At 43.7% G+C, this 13,150-nt stretch overlaps 1 protein-coding gene across 3 annotated transcripts in view; it reads right to left on the minus strand.

Moving 5' to 3' along the window:
* Nucleotides 1-13,150, minus strand: part of BICDL1 (BICD family like cargo adaptor 1) — a 116,286-nt gene that overhangs the window by 33,473 nt on the left and 69,663 nt on the right. For 2 of the 3 annotated variants that reach the window (XR_011021611.1, XM_068238720.1), the window contains exon 4: nucleotides 1,184-1,330. The exons of the other annotated variant lie outside the window; for it this stretch is intronic. Coding sequence is in view for 1 of the 2 variants with exons in the window: in XM_068238720.1 (XP_068094821.1) it covers nucleotides 1,184-1,330 (147 nt within the window). In the remaining variant the exon portion in view is untranslated. The remainder of the gene's footprint in view (nucleotides 1-1,183; nucleotides 1,331-13,150) is intronic. 3 annotated transcript variants of the gene reach the window in all.

Genomic DNA, 13,150 nt, shown 5'->3' on the forward strand with positions numbered 1-13,150 from the left:
GTGATATAGTGTTAACAAGCCCTTGGAGTATCCACTTATGAAATATTCCAAAGCACAATGCCACGTCCCAGAAATATCCTTATTAACATAATCTTTCTTTTGCAGGAAAAAAAAAATCTGTTACAGAGGAAACAGAATGTGGTCCCTTATAAGAATAGTCACTATTCTATAAATCTTTGCTTCCGGTCAATAGCATAAAATCTCCACTGACTCATTCACTTGCTGACTGGAGGAGGGAAGAAAAGACAGATCTTAGTGAGACTAACGGCAGACCAGCTTTATGCTGCGAACACACAATGCAATTTCCCGTCTGATTGGTGAGAATTCTGGCGATTATTTCAGACATGTCCGTTCTGTTTCCGATCGAGAAAGGAATAGATTTTGCAAAGTTATCATCATAAAATCGATTCCTTTATCGGTCGGGATCAGTTTGGACAAGTATACATGGTACAACTTCTTGTCCGATCACCTGTCAATTGGATGGGAAATGGCATTGTGTGTTGCCAGCATTACTCTGATTAGATCCAAGACTAGGAGATTGGAGATAAAAGCCTTTTGAATCTTGCTCACAGGAACTTAAAATCTATCAACTAAATATGCGTTCAGATACATCAAAATTTAAACCAAAGACAATTTTTTAAAAAACGTGTTTGTTAGGTCTGACCCAACCCTAAGAAAAATGAACTTTCATAATTTAAAAATCCCCAAATTGCACAGTCTGAAGTTACTAGTCATGTGACCAATTTGCCTACCATGCTGAGGTCAAAGACTTAGTTATGCAGAACTCGATAATATATGCTGGTGCACTGTCTTCCCTATCCAATGATAGAATGTATCTTCAGATCAGATGCAGCACCAACTCAAAAGATAAAAAGACAACGAGTTAAAGACCACTAACTTCAAAATGTGCAAATGGTCTGTTAGCTTATTTCTCTTCCATAAAAGTTTCATCCTGCATTGGAGCAAACAAGGATTTTGAAAATGTGTCCCAAAACTAAGGGTATAAGATCAAAATAAAAACATGACTGATATAATCATCTCTCCCATCTACTGCTATTAATAATAGATGGTAATAAATTGTAGAAAATATCGCCATTACAAGATTACTGTAAAGCATTATCAGTGTTCACCGATAAGAGACTTGGTACTGCTTGAGACTGCTCTTGCTGAGTGAGGTATGTACCTGTAGTTCCTTAGCACAGCTCTCTTGACTTAGATTTAACTCTCGATCATGCAGTTCCTCCACAATTCCCTGAAGTTGATCATTTTCCTCCAGTATGGTGCTCAGCTGATCCTCAAGCTCCCGTTTACGGTCAGAAAGCATCTTTATCTGAAATCCAAGAACGGTGATAGTCTAGTAAACAAAACTGAGACAGAACATAGAGTGCTTGCCTGTGCTGCTTGATGTACACTGTTTTCAATGGCAAAGGCTAACCTTTCTAAAACTCAGAGATGCCTTGAAGGGAGGGGGAGGTACAGTACAAGGAATGTGATGTGCTGTGGAACCAGGGACCAGAAACAAGCAGTGTGGGAGTGCTGAGGAATTCCAGGAGATAAAGTGCAATATCAGCTTCAGCTTTTGGTTAACTCTTCATCCAGACCTGCCTGTCTCTCACTTGGAGAAACACAGAAGCACCCTGGTTCCTGCAGCTATGATCCAAATTTACAAGATATTCAACCTTTTTTCTCAAGTACTGTTGCCAATTTAAAAGAAGAAAAAAAAGCAGAAAACAGGCAAAGCAGAAAATCCTTATTTTGTGAGCATGGTTACTGTGTATCTGGTTTGTGATGTACTGTGCACAGGAAAGTGAAAAGGAAATCCGAGCAGTTAAAATAAGATAAGGAAAGAGGCTTCCTGGCCCACTGCCCTGTAACACCTGGGACTCTGTGTGCTTCTGCAACACTGTCTAGCTTTAGAGGACACCCGAGGCAAAAACAAACAAAGGAAATAAACGATTGTATCTATCTTCCTTCTCCTAAAAATGACTTTTTAAGATATTCCAGTTTTATTTTATGTTTAAATCTACTTTTTAAGTTGTAACTGTTTTATTGTTTTTGCTCAATGACACATTCATTGAAGTGTGCCAGAGCTAAACTCTATGAACTATTGACCCTCTTTATCTCTCTCCTGCTCTCAGAAGCAATTTTCTGCTAGGAAAGTGATTTATAGTTTGAATTTCTTATCAGTGATGGTCACACAGTAGTCACTTCCTGTCTGAGTCAGCCACTTAAATACCTGATATTTAACTCTTTCAGGCAGAGAAAGAAAAAAAGGAACACAGCGTAGTTATTTGTATGCTAGGCACTGTACATACCCATGTCTATCTCATCATGTCACATGTCACTTCGGGTATCCTTTAAAGGACAACTGAAGCAAGTGGGATATGGCGGCTGCCATATTTATTTCATTTTAAGTAATACCAGTTGCTGGGCTGTCCTGCTGATCCTCTGCCTCTAATGCTTTTAGCCATAGACCCTGAACAAGCATGCAGCAGATCAGGTGTTTCTGACATTATTGTCAGATCTGACGAGATTAACTGCATGCTTGTTTCTGGTGATATTCAGACACTACTGCAGCCAAATAGATCAGCAGGGCAGCCGGGTAACTGGTATTGTTTAAAAGGAAATAAATATCGCAGTCTCCATATTTTTCTCACTTCTCAGCTTGAATTTTATACATTTTAAAAGACAGATCAAAGAAATATAATTTCTTGGTTGTTCTGAGTTTACTGTATTTGGCATATAGCGGTTTATAGCCGTCTAGTTTAAATAACAACTAGACTGAAATGTACCTAATCTATTTTAATGCCAGATACAGTGAATCACAACATTGCTTTGCTAAAACAGAATGTACTTGCAGGTTATCTCTTCTGTGCATCCAAGCAAAGCAAGACCAATCAGGTGCAAGTTCAGGACAGTGAGCAAAGCCACGTGAATCCTTCCATTTCACCTGTGATGCAGCCATGCTCCCATGGATGCTAGCTTATAGCACACCTACTTTATAGCCCATAGTTACAGAGTCACTCAGACAGACATTGTAGCATGTTTGCCCTTCACCAGTGCGAGGTATGGTTGTGCAGGACTCTAGGGCCCTTATTCAATTCACCTTTTTGCCTAAGTTTTCTCAGCGGAGTTAACTATACATCTTCTGTTTGAAAAAAACTTTTCAGCACTCTACAATTGAAAAAGCACCAAAAAGTAGGTGAAAAAAGCAAATCAAAATTATTATAGTATTTTCTTGCTTGTTGACGGCTTAAAAGGCATTTTATTGATAAGATGTGAAAATACCACCTAGGGGACAACGTAGGAGAAATAGTGAATTGAATAAGGGCTTATATGTGTAAGTAGCAGTATGGGAAACCAATAAGCATAATGCAGTGGAATAAATGGAATGTGAACGCATTCTGCTGAACACTCTGAGGCCCATAGACAGAGACAGAGGTGCCAAGCGTAGATTTGACTCCATGCTGTGTGTTACCCCTGTTATTTATTGCCTGCGGAAGCGTGATTTTGCCTGCAAAACGTGTTGCAACTTGTCTTAGGAGTATGCGAATAAATTGTCTAAAACTTTAATCGACAGTTTTAGACTGGTCTGTTTTTGGGTTGGCTGGCCCACCACCGCATCCCGAACATTTTAAACGTTTTTAGTAATTTTTATCCTACTGGCGCCTCTGTAGATCTCTACATATCAAGCTATCAACCCTTGGTGGAAGGGTGTTACACCCTCTTCTTCCCCTATCTACAGAGAGCGACGTTTTAACCCTGAGTGGGGACAGGCTTGTTCTCCCCACCTGCCTTTCCATATTACTTACGTTTCATTTACTCTTACCCATCTTCCAGGACATACTACACTATATTGGGCTCTCGGTTTTCTACTTCACTCTGAGGCCCAGTATTGTATTTGTAAAGTAGCCATACAGGATGTGATTTCAAATTATCCTTTTATATAATTATATCAGAGTGAGTGAATATTAAATTGTGAACAATTTGGTATGTGATCACAATAAAAGATATGAAAATAAGTTATATAGATAGATTTGATTAACGGGGCACTATGGCAAATTTCCATGCTGTTAAGTGCCTTTAACTTAAATAATTGTATGTAGAGCAATGTTAAAGACAAGTATTGTGGCTGATCTAAAGGAATTTTTTCACTGCCAATACCCATGTATAGCAAAGAAATGAACAGCGCTACTTAAAAACAGATGAGTGCTTACCTGCAAAAAAGTGCACACCCCACTCATGGGATTCAAATACACAATGAGCACACACATGACCTGTCTACCACTTGGAGGATGTTAGTTTCACTAACAATTTGCAATTGTTAGGTACTTGTCCCTCCCACTGTCGTAGAAGTCTTTCCTCCATGGGAGGGGACCTAACACTAACTAAACCTACCTGTGCATATGCATAGCCTGGGCGAGCTACCAGTAAAATTAAGAATTGCGCAGAAAAAGTGGGATCAGCGCATCACCAGGCCGCCCCTGAATGGCCTCAGCTCAGAGATGCGCTGAGCCCCCCCAGGAACTACGAACGCACCTTGAACCACTCATCTGTTTTTAAGTAGCGCTGTTCATTTCTTTGCTGTGTTTGATTTAATTCTGGTCAGCTGCTCCCACTTGTTAGTGTTTCTTTGGTGTATATGCAGAGCCTCTGTTTGGTTCAAGGTGCGTTCGTAGTTCCTGGGGGGGCTCAGCGCATCTCTGAGCTGAGGCCATTCAGGGGCGGCCTGGTGATGCGCTGATCCCACTTTTTCTGCGCAATTCTTAATTTTACTGGTAGTGCGCCCAGGCTATGCATATGCACAGGTAGGTTTAGTTAGTGTTAGGTCCCCTCCCATGGAGGAAAGACTTCTACGACAGTGGGAGGGACAAGTACCTAACAATTGCAAATTGTTAGTGAAACTAACATCCTCCAAGTGGTAGACAGGTCATGTGTGTGCTCATTGTGTATTTGAATCCCATGAGTGGGGTGTGCACTTTTTTGCAGGTAAGCACTCATCTGTTTTTAAGTAGCGCTGTTCATTTCTTTGCTGTGTTTGATTTAATTCTGGTCAGCTGCTCCCACTTGTTAGTGTTTCTTTGGTGTATATGCAGAGCCTCTGTTTGGTTCAAGGTGCGTTCGTAGTTCCTGGGGGGGCTCAGCGCATCTCTGAGCTGAGGCCATTCAGGGGCGGCCTGGTGATGCGCTGATCCCACTTTTTCTGCGCAATTCTTAATTTTACTGGTAGCGCGCCCAGGCTATGCATATGCACAGGTAGGTTTAGTTAGTGTTAGGTCCCCTCCCATGGAGGAAAGACTTCTACGACAGTGGGAGGGACAAGTACCTAACAATTGCAAATTGTTAGTGAAACTAACATCCTCCAAGTGGTAGACAGGTCATGTGTGTGCTCATTGTGTATTTGAATCCCATGAGTGGGGTGTGCACTTTTTTGCAGGTAAGCACTCATCTGTTTTTAAGTAGCGCTGTTCATTTCTTTGCTGTGTTTGATTTAATTCTGGTCAGCTGCTCCCACTTGTTAGTGTTTCTTTGGTGTATATGCAGAGCCTCTGTTTGGTTCAAGGTGCGTTCGTAGTTCCTGGGGGGGCTCAGCGCATCTCTGAGCTGAGGCCATTCAGGGGCGGCCTGGTGATGCGCTGATCCCACTTTTTCTGCGCAATTCTTAATTTTACTGGTAGCGCGCCCAGGCTATGCATATGCACAGGTAGGTTTAGTTAGTGTTAGGTCCCCTCCCATGGAGGAAAGACTTCTACGACAGTGGGAGGGACAAGTACCTAACAATTGCAAATTGTTAGTGAAACTAACATCCTCCAAGTGGTAGACAGGTCATGTGTGTGCTCATTGTGTATTTGAATCCCATGAGTGGGGTGTGCACTTTTTTGCAGGTAAGCACTCATCTGTTTTTAAGTAGCGCTGTTCATTTCTTTGCTGTGTTTGATTTAATTCTGGTCAGCTGCTCCCACTTGTTAGTGTTTCTTTGGTGTATATGCAGAGCCTCTGTTTGGTTCAAGGTGCGTTCGTAGTTCCTGGGGGGGCTCAGCGCATCTCTGAGCTGAGGCCATTCAGGGGCGGCCTGGTGATGCGCTGATCCCACTTTTTCTGCGCAATTCTTAATTTTACTGGTAGCGCGCCCAGGCTATGCATATGCACAGGTAGGTTTAGTTAGTGTTAGGTCCCCTCCCATGGAGGAAAGACTTCTACGACAGTGGGAGGGACAAGTACCTAACAATTGCAAATTGTTAGTGAAACTAACATCCTCCAAGTGGTAGACAGGTCATGTGTGTGCTCATTGTGTATTTGAATCCCATGAGTGGGGTGTGCACTTTTTTGCAGGTAAGCACTCATCTGTTTTTAAGTAGCGCTGTTCATTTCTTTGCTGTGTTTGATTTAATTCTGGTCAGCTGCTCCCACTTGTTAGTGTTTCTTTGGTGTATATGCAGAGCCTCTGTTTGGTTCAAGGTGCGTTCGTAGTTCCTGGGGGGGCTCAGCGCATCTCTGAGCTGAGGCCATTCAGGGGCGGCCTGGTGATGCGCTGATCCCACTTTTTCTGCGCAATACCCATGTATAGCTAGTGAGTTACGTCAGAAGATTTACCTTTCTGATGCCGAATCAGGATAATCCATTGTGTAGTAGGAGGCATCTTTATCTGTTGTCTGAGTTGCCGTTATTCCCCCCCCCCCCTCTTGCCAGCTCAGCTTAGGATTGTTCCAAGTTATAACTGCACTATAGCATAGTTACTCAGTACAGGCTGCAGCCGCTGTACAGCACAGGACCGCACCGTATGGCTCAATACTTTCTTGCTGCACTCTAAGGACCCCTTATATGAAGCTGGCACAGAGATGGACACCTATTGTTATTCCTTGCTGTGGTAACCAGCATGCGTCTTTCTCACTAAGCAAGACAGTGGCGGCATCAGCGAGCAGACACAAGCGCTATTGCTGTGTCCTGAATTGCTGGTATTGAGCACATCTATAGCTGTAAGAGCAGATATTGTCACCAGTAATAAACACACACTTTTGATTTTTAACAGACATTGGGCTTGATTCACAAAGCGGTGCTAACCTACTTAGCACGTCTAAAGTCTTTAGACGCGCTAACCAGGGTGCTAAGTAGGTTAGCACCGGATTTCTCAATCAGATCGTGCGCTAACTTTGCGCGCGTAAAGTTTTACGCGCGCAAAGTTTTACGCGCGCTAAGTCCCATAGGCTTTAATGGGCACTTCGCGCGGTGCGCCCTGTGCTCTGTGCAGTACGCGCATAAAGTTTTACGCGCATAAAGTTTTGCGCGCGTAAAGTTTTATGCGCGAAAAGCTTGTTTAGACGTGCTAAGGGGGTTTTCACAGGCGTGCTAACAGTTAGCACCGCTTTGTGAATCAAGCCCATAGTGTGTATGAAGCAAATACCTGCACTCACCTCCACCCACCATACCAAATGTCAGAGGGTGGATTTCTGATAAAGCATATTGCCTGATGGTAAAGGGCTTAAAAATAGTGTATTTCTGGAATGATCAAAACAATACCGACATGTTTAGTCAGCGCCAGATTTACGAGAAGGCACTGTAGGCACTTGCTACAGGTGCCTGATGATGGAAAGGAGGCTCACTCCCCTCCCCAAGCGCCTCCCTTCCTCATTTGCTATGCAGTTCTGATGAGAGCGTAAATGAGAGTTTATTTGCCCTGCTCTCAGCATTCTAATGATGAGATCTTTATTCAGGCACGTCTAGCCTCCAAGTATTGGGTAGCTAGAAGACCCTCAGTATAAAGTAATACGGAGGGTCTTCTAGCTACCTAATACTCGGAGGCACCTCCAGCTACTTAATACTGATGGTCTTCTAGTTACCCAATACTTGGGGGCACCTCTAGCTACTTAATAACGAGGGTTCTTCTGGCTACCTAATACTAAGGGGCACCTCTAGCTACTTAATAATGAGGGTTCTTCTGGCTACCTAATTCTAAGGGGCACCTGTAGCTACTTATGACGAGCATGGAAAGTATGAGTGAAGTGACAATTGGGACAGCCTGCACACAGGCGGTGCAGTTCAGTTGGGGGCTGTAGGTTCATGGAGAGTAAAATCTAGGGTGCCAGGACACCAGTGCCTTTAGGTTCCTGTGAGGGAAATCCGGGCCTGTGTCAAGTAGTACAAGATGTAAGTTAATTGGCTTACCCCTATATTGGCTCTAGACTTTTATACATATACTACACTATACATCCATAGACATATGGCTATGGTAGGGATTAGACTGTCAACCCTTCTGAGGGACAGTTAATATAATTAATCATTAATATAGTTTGCTTTGTAAACACATGTGAGCAGAGCAAAGATTGGATTTCAGCTGCTTCTGCAGAGGGGTGAGGTAATTTATCCTTTATTTTTCTTCTCAGCCTAGTTTCACACAATCTCCCTGAACTGCCCTCAGCCAATCAGTGAGGAGCAGGAATGTGGGAGGGGAAGAAGGGGAGATAGCAAGGCTTTTAGCTTCCCTTTCCTCAGCAAAGTGTGAGAAAAGAGCCAAGGGGGACTCATTACAGCAGAAACACTTATGATTATATTGGAATGCTTGCCATGCAGACTTCATGCAGACTACTTAATAAACACAGAGCAGTGAGTAACTGGAATTTGATTTTTCGGCTGTCAACTGCTTCTTAAAAGTATATAATTATGTAAATGCGGTAATTTATTTATTTATTTATTGTATTTATAAAGCGCCAACATATTACGCAGCGCTGAACATTAATTTAGGTTACAGACAATATTTAGGGGTGACATACAGCAATATGACAATACAGGAATACAAGAAAACCAGATCACACAGCACAGTATGAGTACAAGGGAATGCTTAGTCAGTCACTGGATGGAGCATGGAGATTAGGCAAGTTAGGTTCACTCAGATGCATAGCATGGGTTCACAGTAATGGAGGTGCATGATCAGGTAGGACACAAAAGGAGGAGGACCCTGCCCAAAGGCTTACAATCTAGAGGGAGAGGTAAGGACACGAACGGTAGGGGACCAGAGTTCAGCTGTAGGTTTAGAGCACTTGTGAAGGGTAGTAGGCCAGAGTGAAAAGGTGAGTTTTTAGGGCTTTCTTGAAGATGTTGAAGGAGGGGGCTGCCCTAATGGGTGGAGGTAGGGAGTTCCATAGTGTTGGAGCAGCTCTTGAGAAGTCCTGGAGGCGTGCATGGGACTGGGTGATGCGGGGGGCGGTTAGGCGAAGTTCATTGGAAGAGTGGAGTGAGCGGCTAGGTGTGTACCTCTGAGTAAGATCGGAAATGTAGGTTGAACAGGTTTTGTGGACAGATTTGTAGGTCAGACACAGTATCTTGAATCTGATTCTGGACTGGATAGGAAGCCAGTGGAGGGATTCCGTGGTGGAGCGATGGGAGGAGTAGATAATTCTGGCTGCCGCATTCATGATGGACTGCAGTGGGGCTGTTCGGGTCATAGGGAGACCAGACAGCAGGGCATTGCAGTAGTCAAGGCGGGAAATTATGAGGGCATGGATGACGAGTTTGGTGGTGGCAGAGGTCAGGAAAGGGCGAATCTTACAGATGTTACGAAGGTGGAAGTTGCAGGACTTTGTGAGGTTTTGGATGTGGGAAGTGAAGGAGAATGCAGAGTCCAGGGTGACACCCAGACAGCGGGCTTGAGGTAGGGCGAATGGTAGTGTGGTTAACAGTGACATGCACATCTGGGAGGTTAGTGGATGGCCGGGGTGGGAAGATCATAAATTCCGTTTTGTCTAGATTTAGTTTCAGGAACCTAGCGGACATCCAGGAGGAGATGGCTGATAGGCAGGAGGAGACCTTGTTCATGGTAGTGGTGGATATGTCAGGGGTGTGGAGGTAGATCTGGGTGTCATCTGCATACAGATAAAACCCATGGAGGAGATAACCTTGCCAATGGAGGATGTGTATAGGGTGAACAGTAGGGGGCCAAGGACCGAACCTTGGGGGACTCCCACCGAGAGGTGGTTGGGGGTGTACGAGGACTCATTGAAGGCAGTCGTGAAGGAGCGGTTGGAGAGGTAGGATGAAAGAGAGTGTGACCTGCAGTGGGAGTGGGGGTGTTGGCGTGTTGTACTAGTCCAATTGAGTTGGCAATGGTGAGTACCCGGGTCACAGCGGAGCTCTAGGCTTCATCGATGGGAATATTGAAATCCCCAAGGATGATGGTGGGGAGGTCAGAGGAGAGGATGTGAGGGAGCCAGGAGACAAGGTCATCGAGAAATTGTGGGGTGGAGCCCGGAGGGCGGTATAAGACCGCAACAATGGCAGGGAGGGGGTGGTAGAGGCAGATGGTGTGGGCCTCAAACAATGTGAATTGTAGAGAGGTAGGTGGGGTGAGGACACGGAAGGTGCAGGATGGGGAGAGGAGCAGACCCACCCCTCCCCCGGTCCTGTTGTCTGGTCTGGAGGTGTGACTGAGGTGAAGCCCCCCGTAGGAGAGGGCAGCCTCTGCGGCAGAGTCAGATGGGGTGAGCCATGTCTCAGTGAGTGCGAGGATGGTGAGGGATTTGGAGAGGAAGAGGTCGTGGACTGCTGTAAGTTTTTTGCGGATGGATCTGGCATTCCAGAGACCGCAGGGTAGGGGGAGTATGTGTTTGTGGGTGGGATGGATGGAAATAAGGTTGGAGCGAGGATGGGTGTTGAGGTTATTTGTGGACAGAGGGCTGTGAAGTGTATGAAGCAGGTCAGCTTGTCTGGCAGCAGGCTGTGGCCCAGGATTGGGTGATATATCACCAGTTGCAAGTAAATTTTTGGAGGGAGAGAGTAAGCAAATGTGAATGGGATTTAAATGTTTGTGAGGTTTTTGAGCTGCTGGAGGGAGAGAGAGATTTCAGAAGAGCTAACACTTCATGAGAAGCTGAGTAAGGTGAGGAAAGCAGAGCAGGTGAAATGAATGTAATTTGAGACAAAGCCATTTAGGATGCCCTGTCATATTGGTGACACAGGGATTATACAGTAATGCTGTATAATGTCTCTGTGCATTCATAAAACTTGAAAAATAAACTCATCTCAGCAACACACAATATGAATCTCTCCCTCCGTTTTTTCAGTTTTGTAAATTTTTCGTTAACAAATAAGGTATTTATTAATGGCAATAGCCGTTACAATATCCAGAAGTAAAATAAGCTGGGTGAATTTTTTTTTTTGGTTGTCCTTTAATCTGGTAACAGGTATAAATTGATTGTGCTTAATCCAACTATTTATAGATGCACTGTGAAACTATTGTATGTCTCTATTTGCTTCCCACCAATAATCGAGACCAGCTCCTGTCTGTAGAATAGGGATGAACTGAAACCGATGTTCCTTTCTCATCACTATTGTTTTCTCTTTGATAAGACAGTGGCAGGCCCTTGAATGCCGTTCCACAAGAATAAAGGGACACATTTTTGCAAACATAAAACCCATCTTAAGTTTCTAAAAACTGGTTTGAGGGCAGGAAATAGAACCTGTACAGGTAGTCTCCCTTTGATTCTCTGTCAACCTTCTTCTCATTTGGCACATACAAAAAAAGACAGGAAGCCCGATCCAATTTACTTTTTCTCCCAAGTTTACTCCTAGGAGATATTGTTTCATCTTCTATTTAAAATAACTTTTGCACTCTGCAACTGAAAAAGCACCAAAGCAGGTGAAAAAGTACTTAAATCATTCATATCATGTGTGCTGTGCTGCTGCATGCATGTATTGGCCAAGCACAGCACTGACCCATTCACTGCAGCAACGCAGCGCACAGAAGCGAAGATGGCGTGCAATCAAGAGCATTCAATCATGTGAATGAGCCCTTATGCTGGGAATCCACAATGAGATTTTTCAGCAGATTTACTGTCAGATCAATCTTCTGATCGATTTCCATTCACTTCTATGAGATATTGATCAGAAAAATATTGAAAATCATAACGGACCTGTCGGAAATTATGTATCGAACTATCTATCTGCCAAAAAAATCTCATGGTGTATTCCTAGCATTAGGCTGCAACAGTATTGTATTATTATTCCCCAAAGGGTCTCTCCAGTTAGATATCTAACTACGGTACCTCCCTGGGAAGTAGTCAGACCTCAAATACTTGAGCTTCAGGGACAATGGAATGGGAGGGGTCATGCTTGGTTAGCTGGGAACTGTACATGCAGACTTATTGCCATATTTGTCTTTTTGATTAATGGCAGTTTTTAAAGCTGTGGGGAAAGACATAAAAGCTGTGGTTTAAAATAATGCATTTCTGAATACTAAGCTGGATACAGAACTAAAGCAACGTTCACAGTTACTGCTGCTACTCTTTCTTAATCTGTTTTGCAGTGCACTTCACTGGTGTGGAATTAGAGAAGGATCATTGCATCATATGAGAAGTTTTAGGCTGGAATTAGTCACCCTACAGAGAAAAAGTCAGAACTGCACAGCAATTTGCTGAATTATACAGAATAAATGAAATATTTTGTCACAGAATTTTAGGGAATGGATATAAATATTGATGGTACTGAGCAAAAACACAAATATAATAACTATGATAAATGATTGTCAAAACAAATGTATCATTAAAGGATCAGTAACATGATAAGACTATAATATGCTTTTTCAAAAAGACAATTAATAAGAAGAAATACATAGCTAAGACTGTTAGGAGCCTATCACAAATGAAGACATTTGATACATGATCATGTACCTTGGTAAACAGATTTTCATACCTTCAGTTTATTTGCTAAGCTTGTATATTACACATCTGGGCAACATTTATGAAGCTGTGTCAGACAACTCACACTAACAAGTCAGAATTAAACTAGCACAAAAAACTAGTAAATGCTGAATGAACATCTGAGTCTGATTTCTTGCGGAGGACCAGGGCCGGGCCAATGCAGAGGCTGGGGAGGCACCAGCCCCTGAGCGCAGAGCCTGCGCCTCCCCGAGTGCCCTCCCTTGCCCGGCCATAGGCAACACAACAGCGTGCTGGAAAACTCACCTGTCAGAGCTCCCTCCTCTCTATAACACTCTAGTGGAGTCTCTTATTACTCCGCCACTGGAAGAGCGAGAGAAGAAACTCTGTATGAGAGGTTGAGATCCGGGTAGCGCCGACAGGTACGTTTTACAGCACGCTTCACTGCAAATACTCTGCATGGTGGGGCTGCCTAATGCTGGGGGCACATCTGGATACCTATG

This window comes from Hyperolius riggenbachi, chromosome 1, assembly GCF_040937935.1.
Source record: "Hyperolius riggenbachi isolate aHypRig1 chromosome 1, aHypRig1.pri, whole genome shotgun sequence".
Lineage (NCBI taxonomy): Eukaryota > Metazoa > Chordata > Amphibia > Anura > Hyperoliidae > Hyperolius > Hyperolius riggenbachi.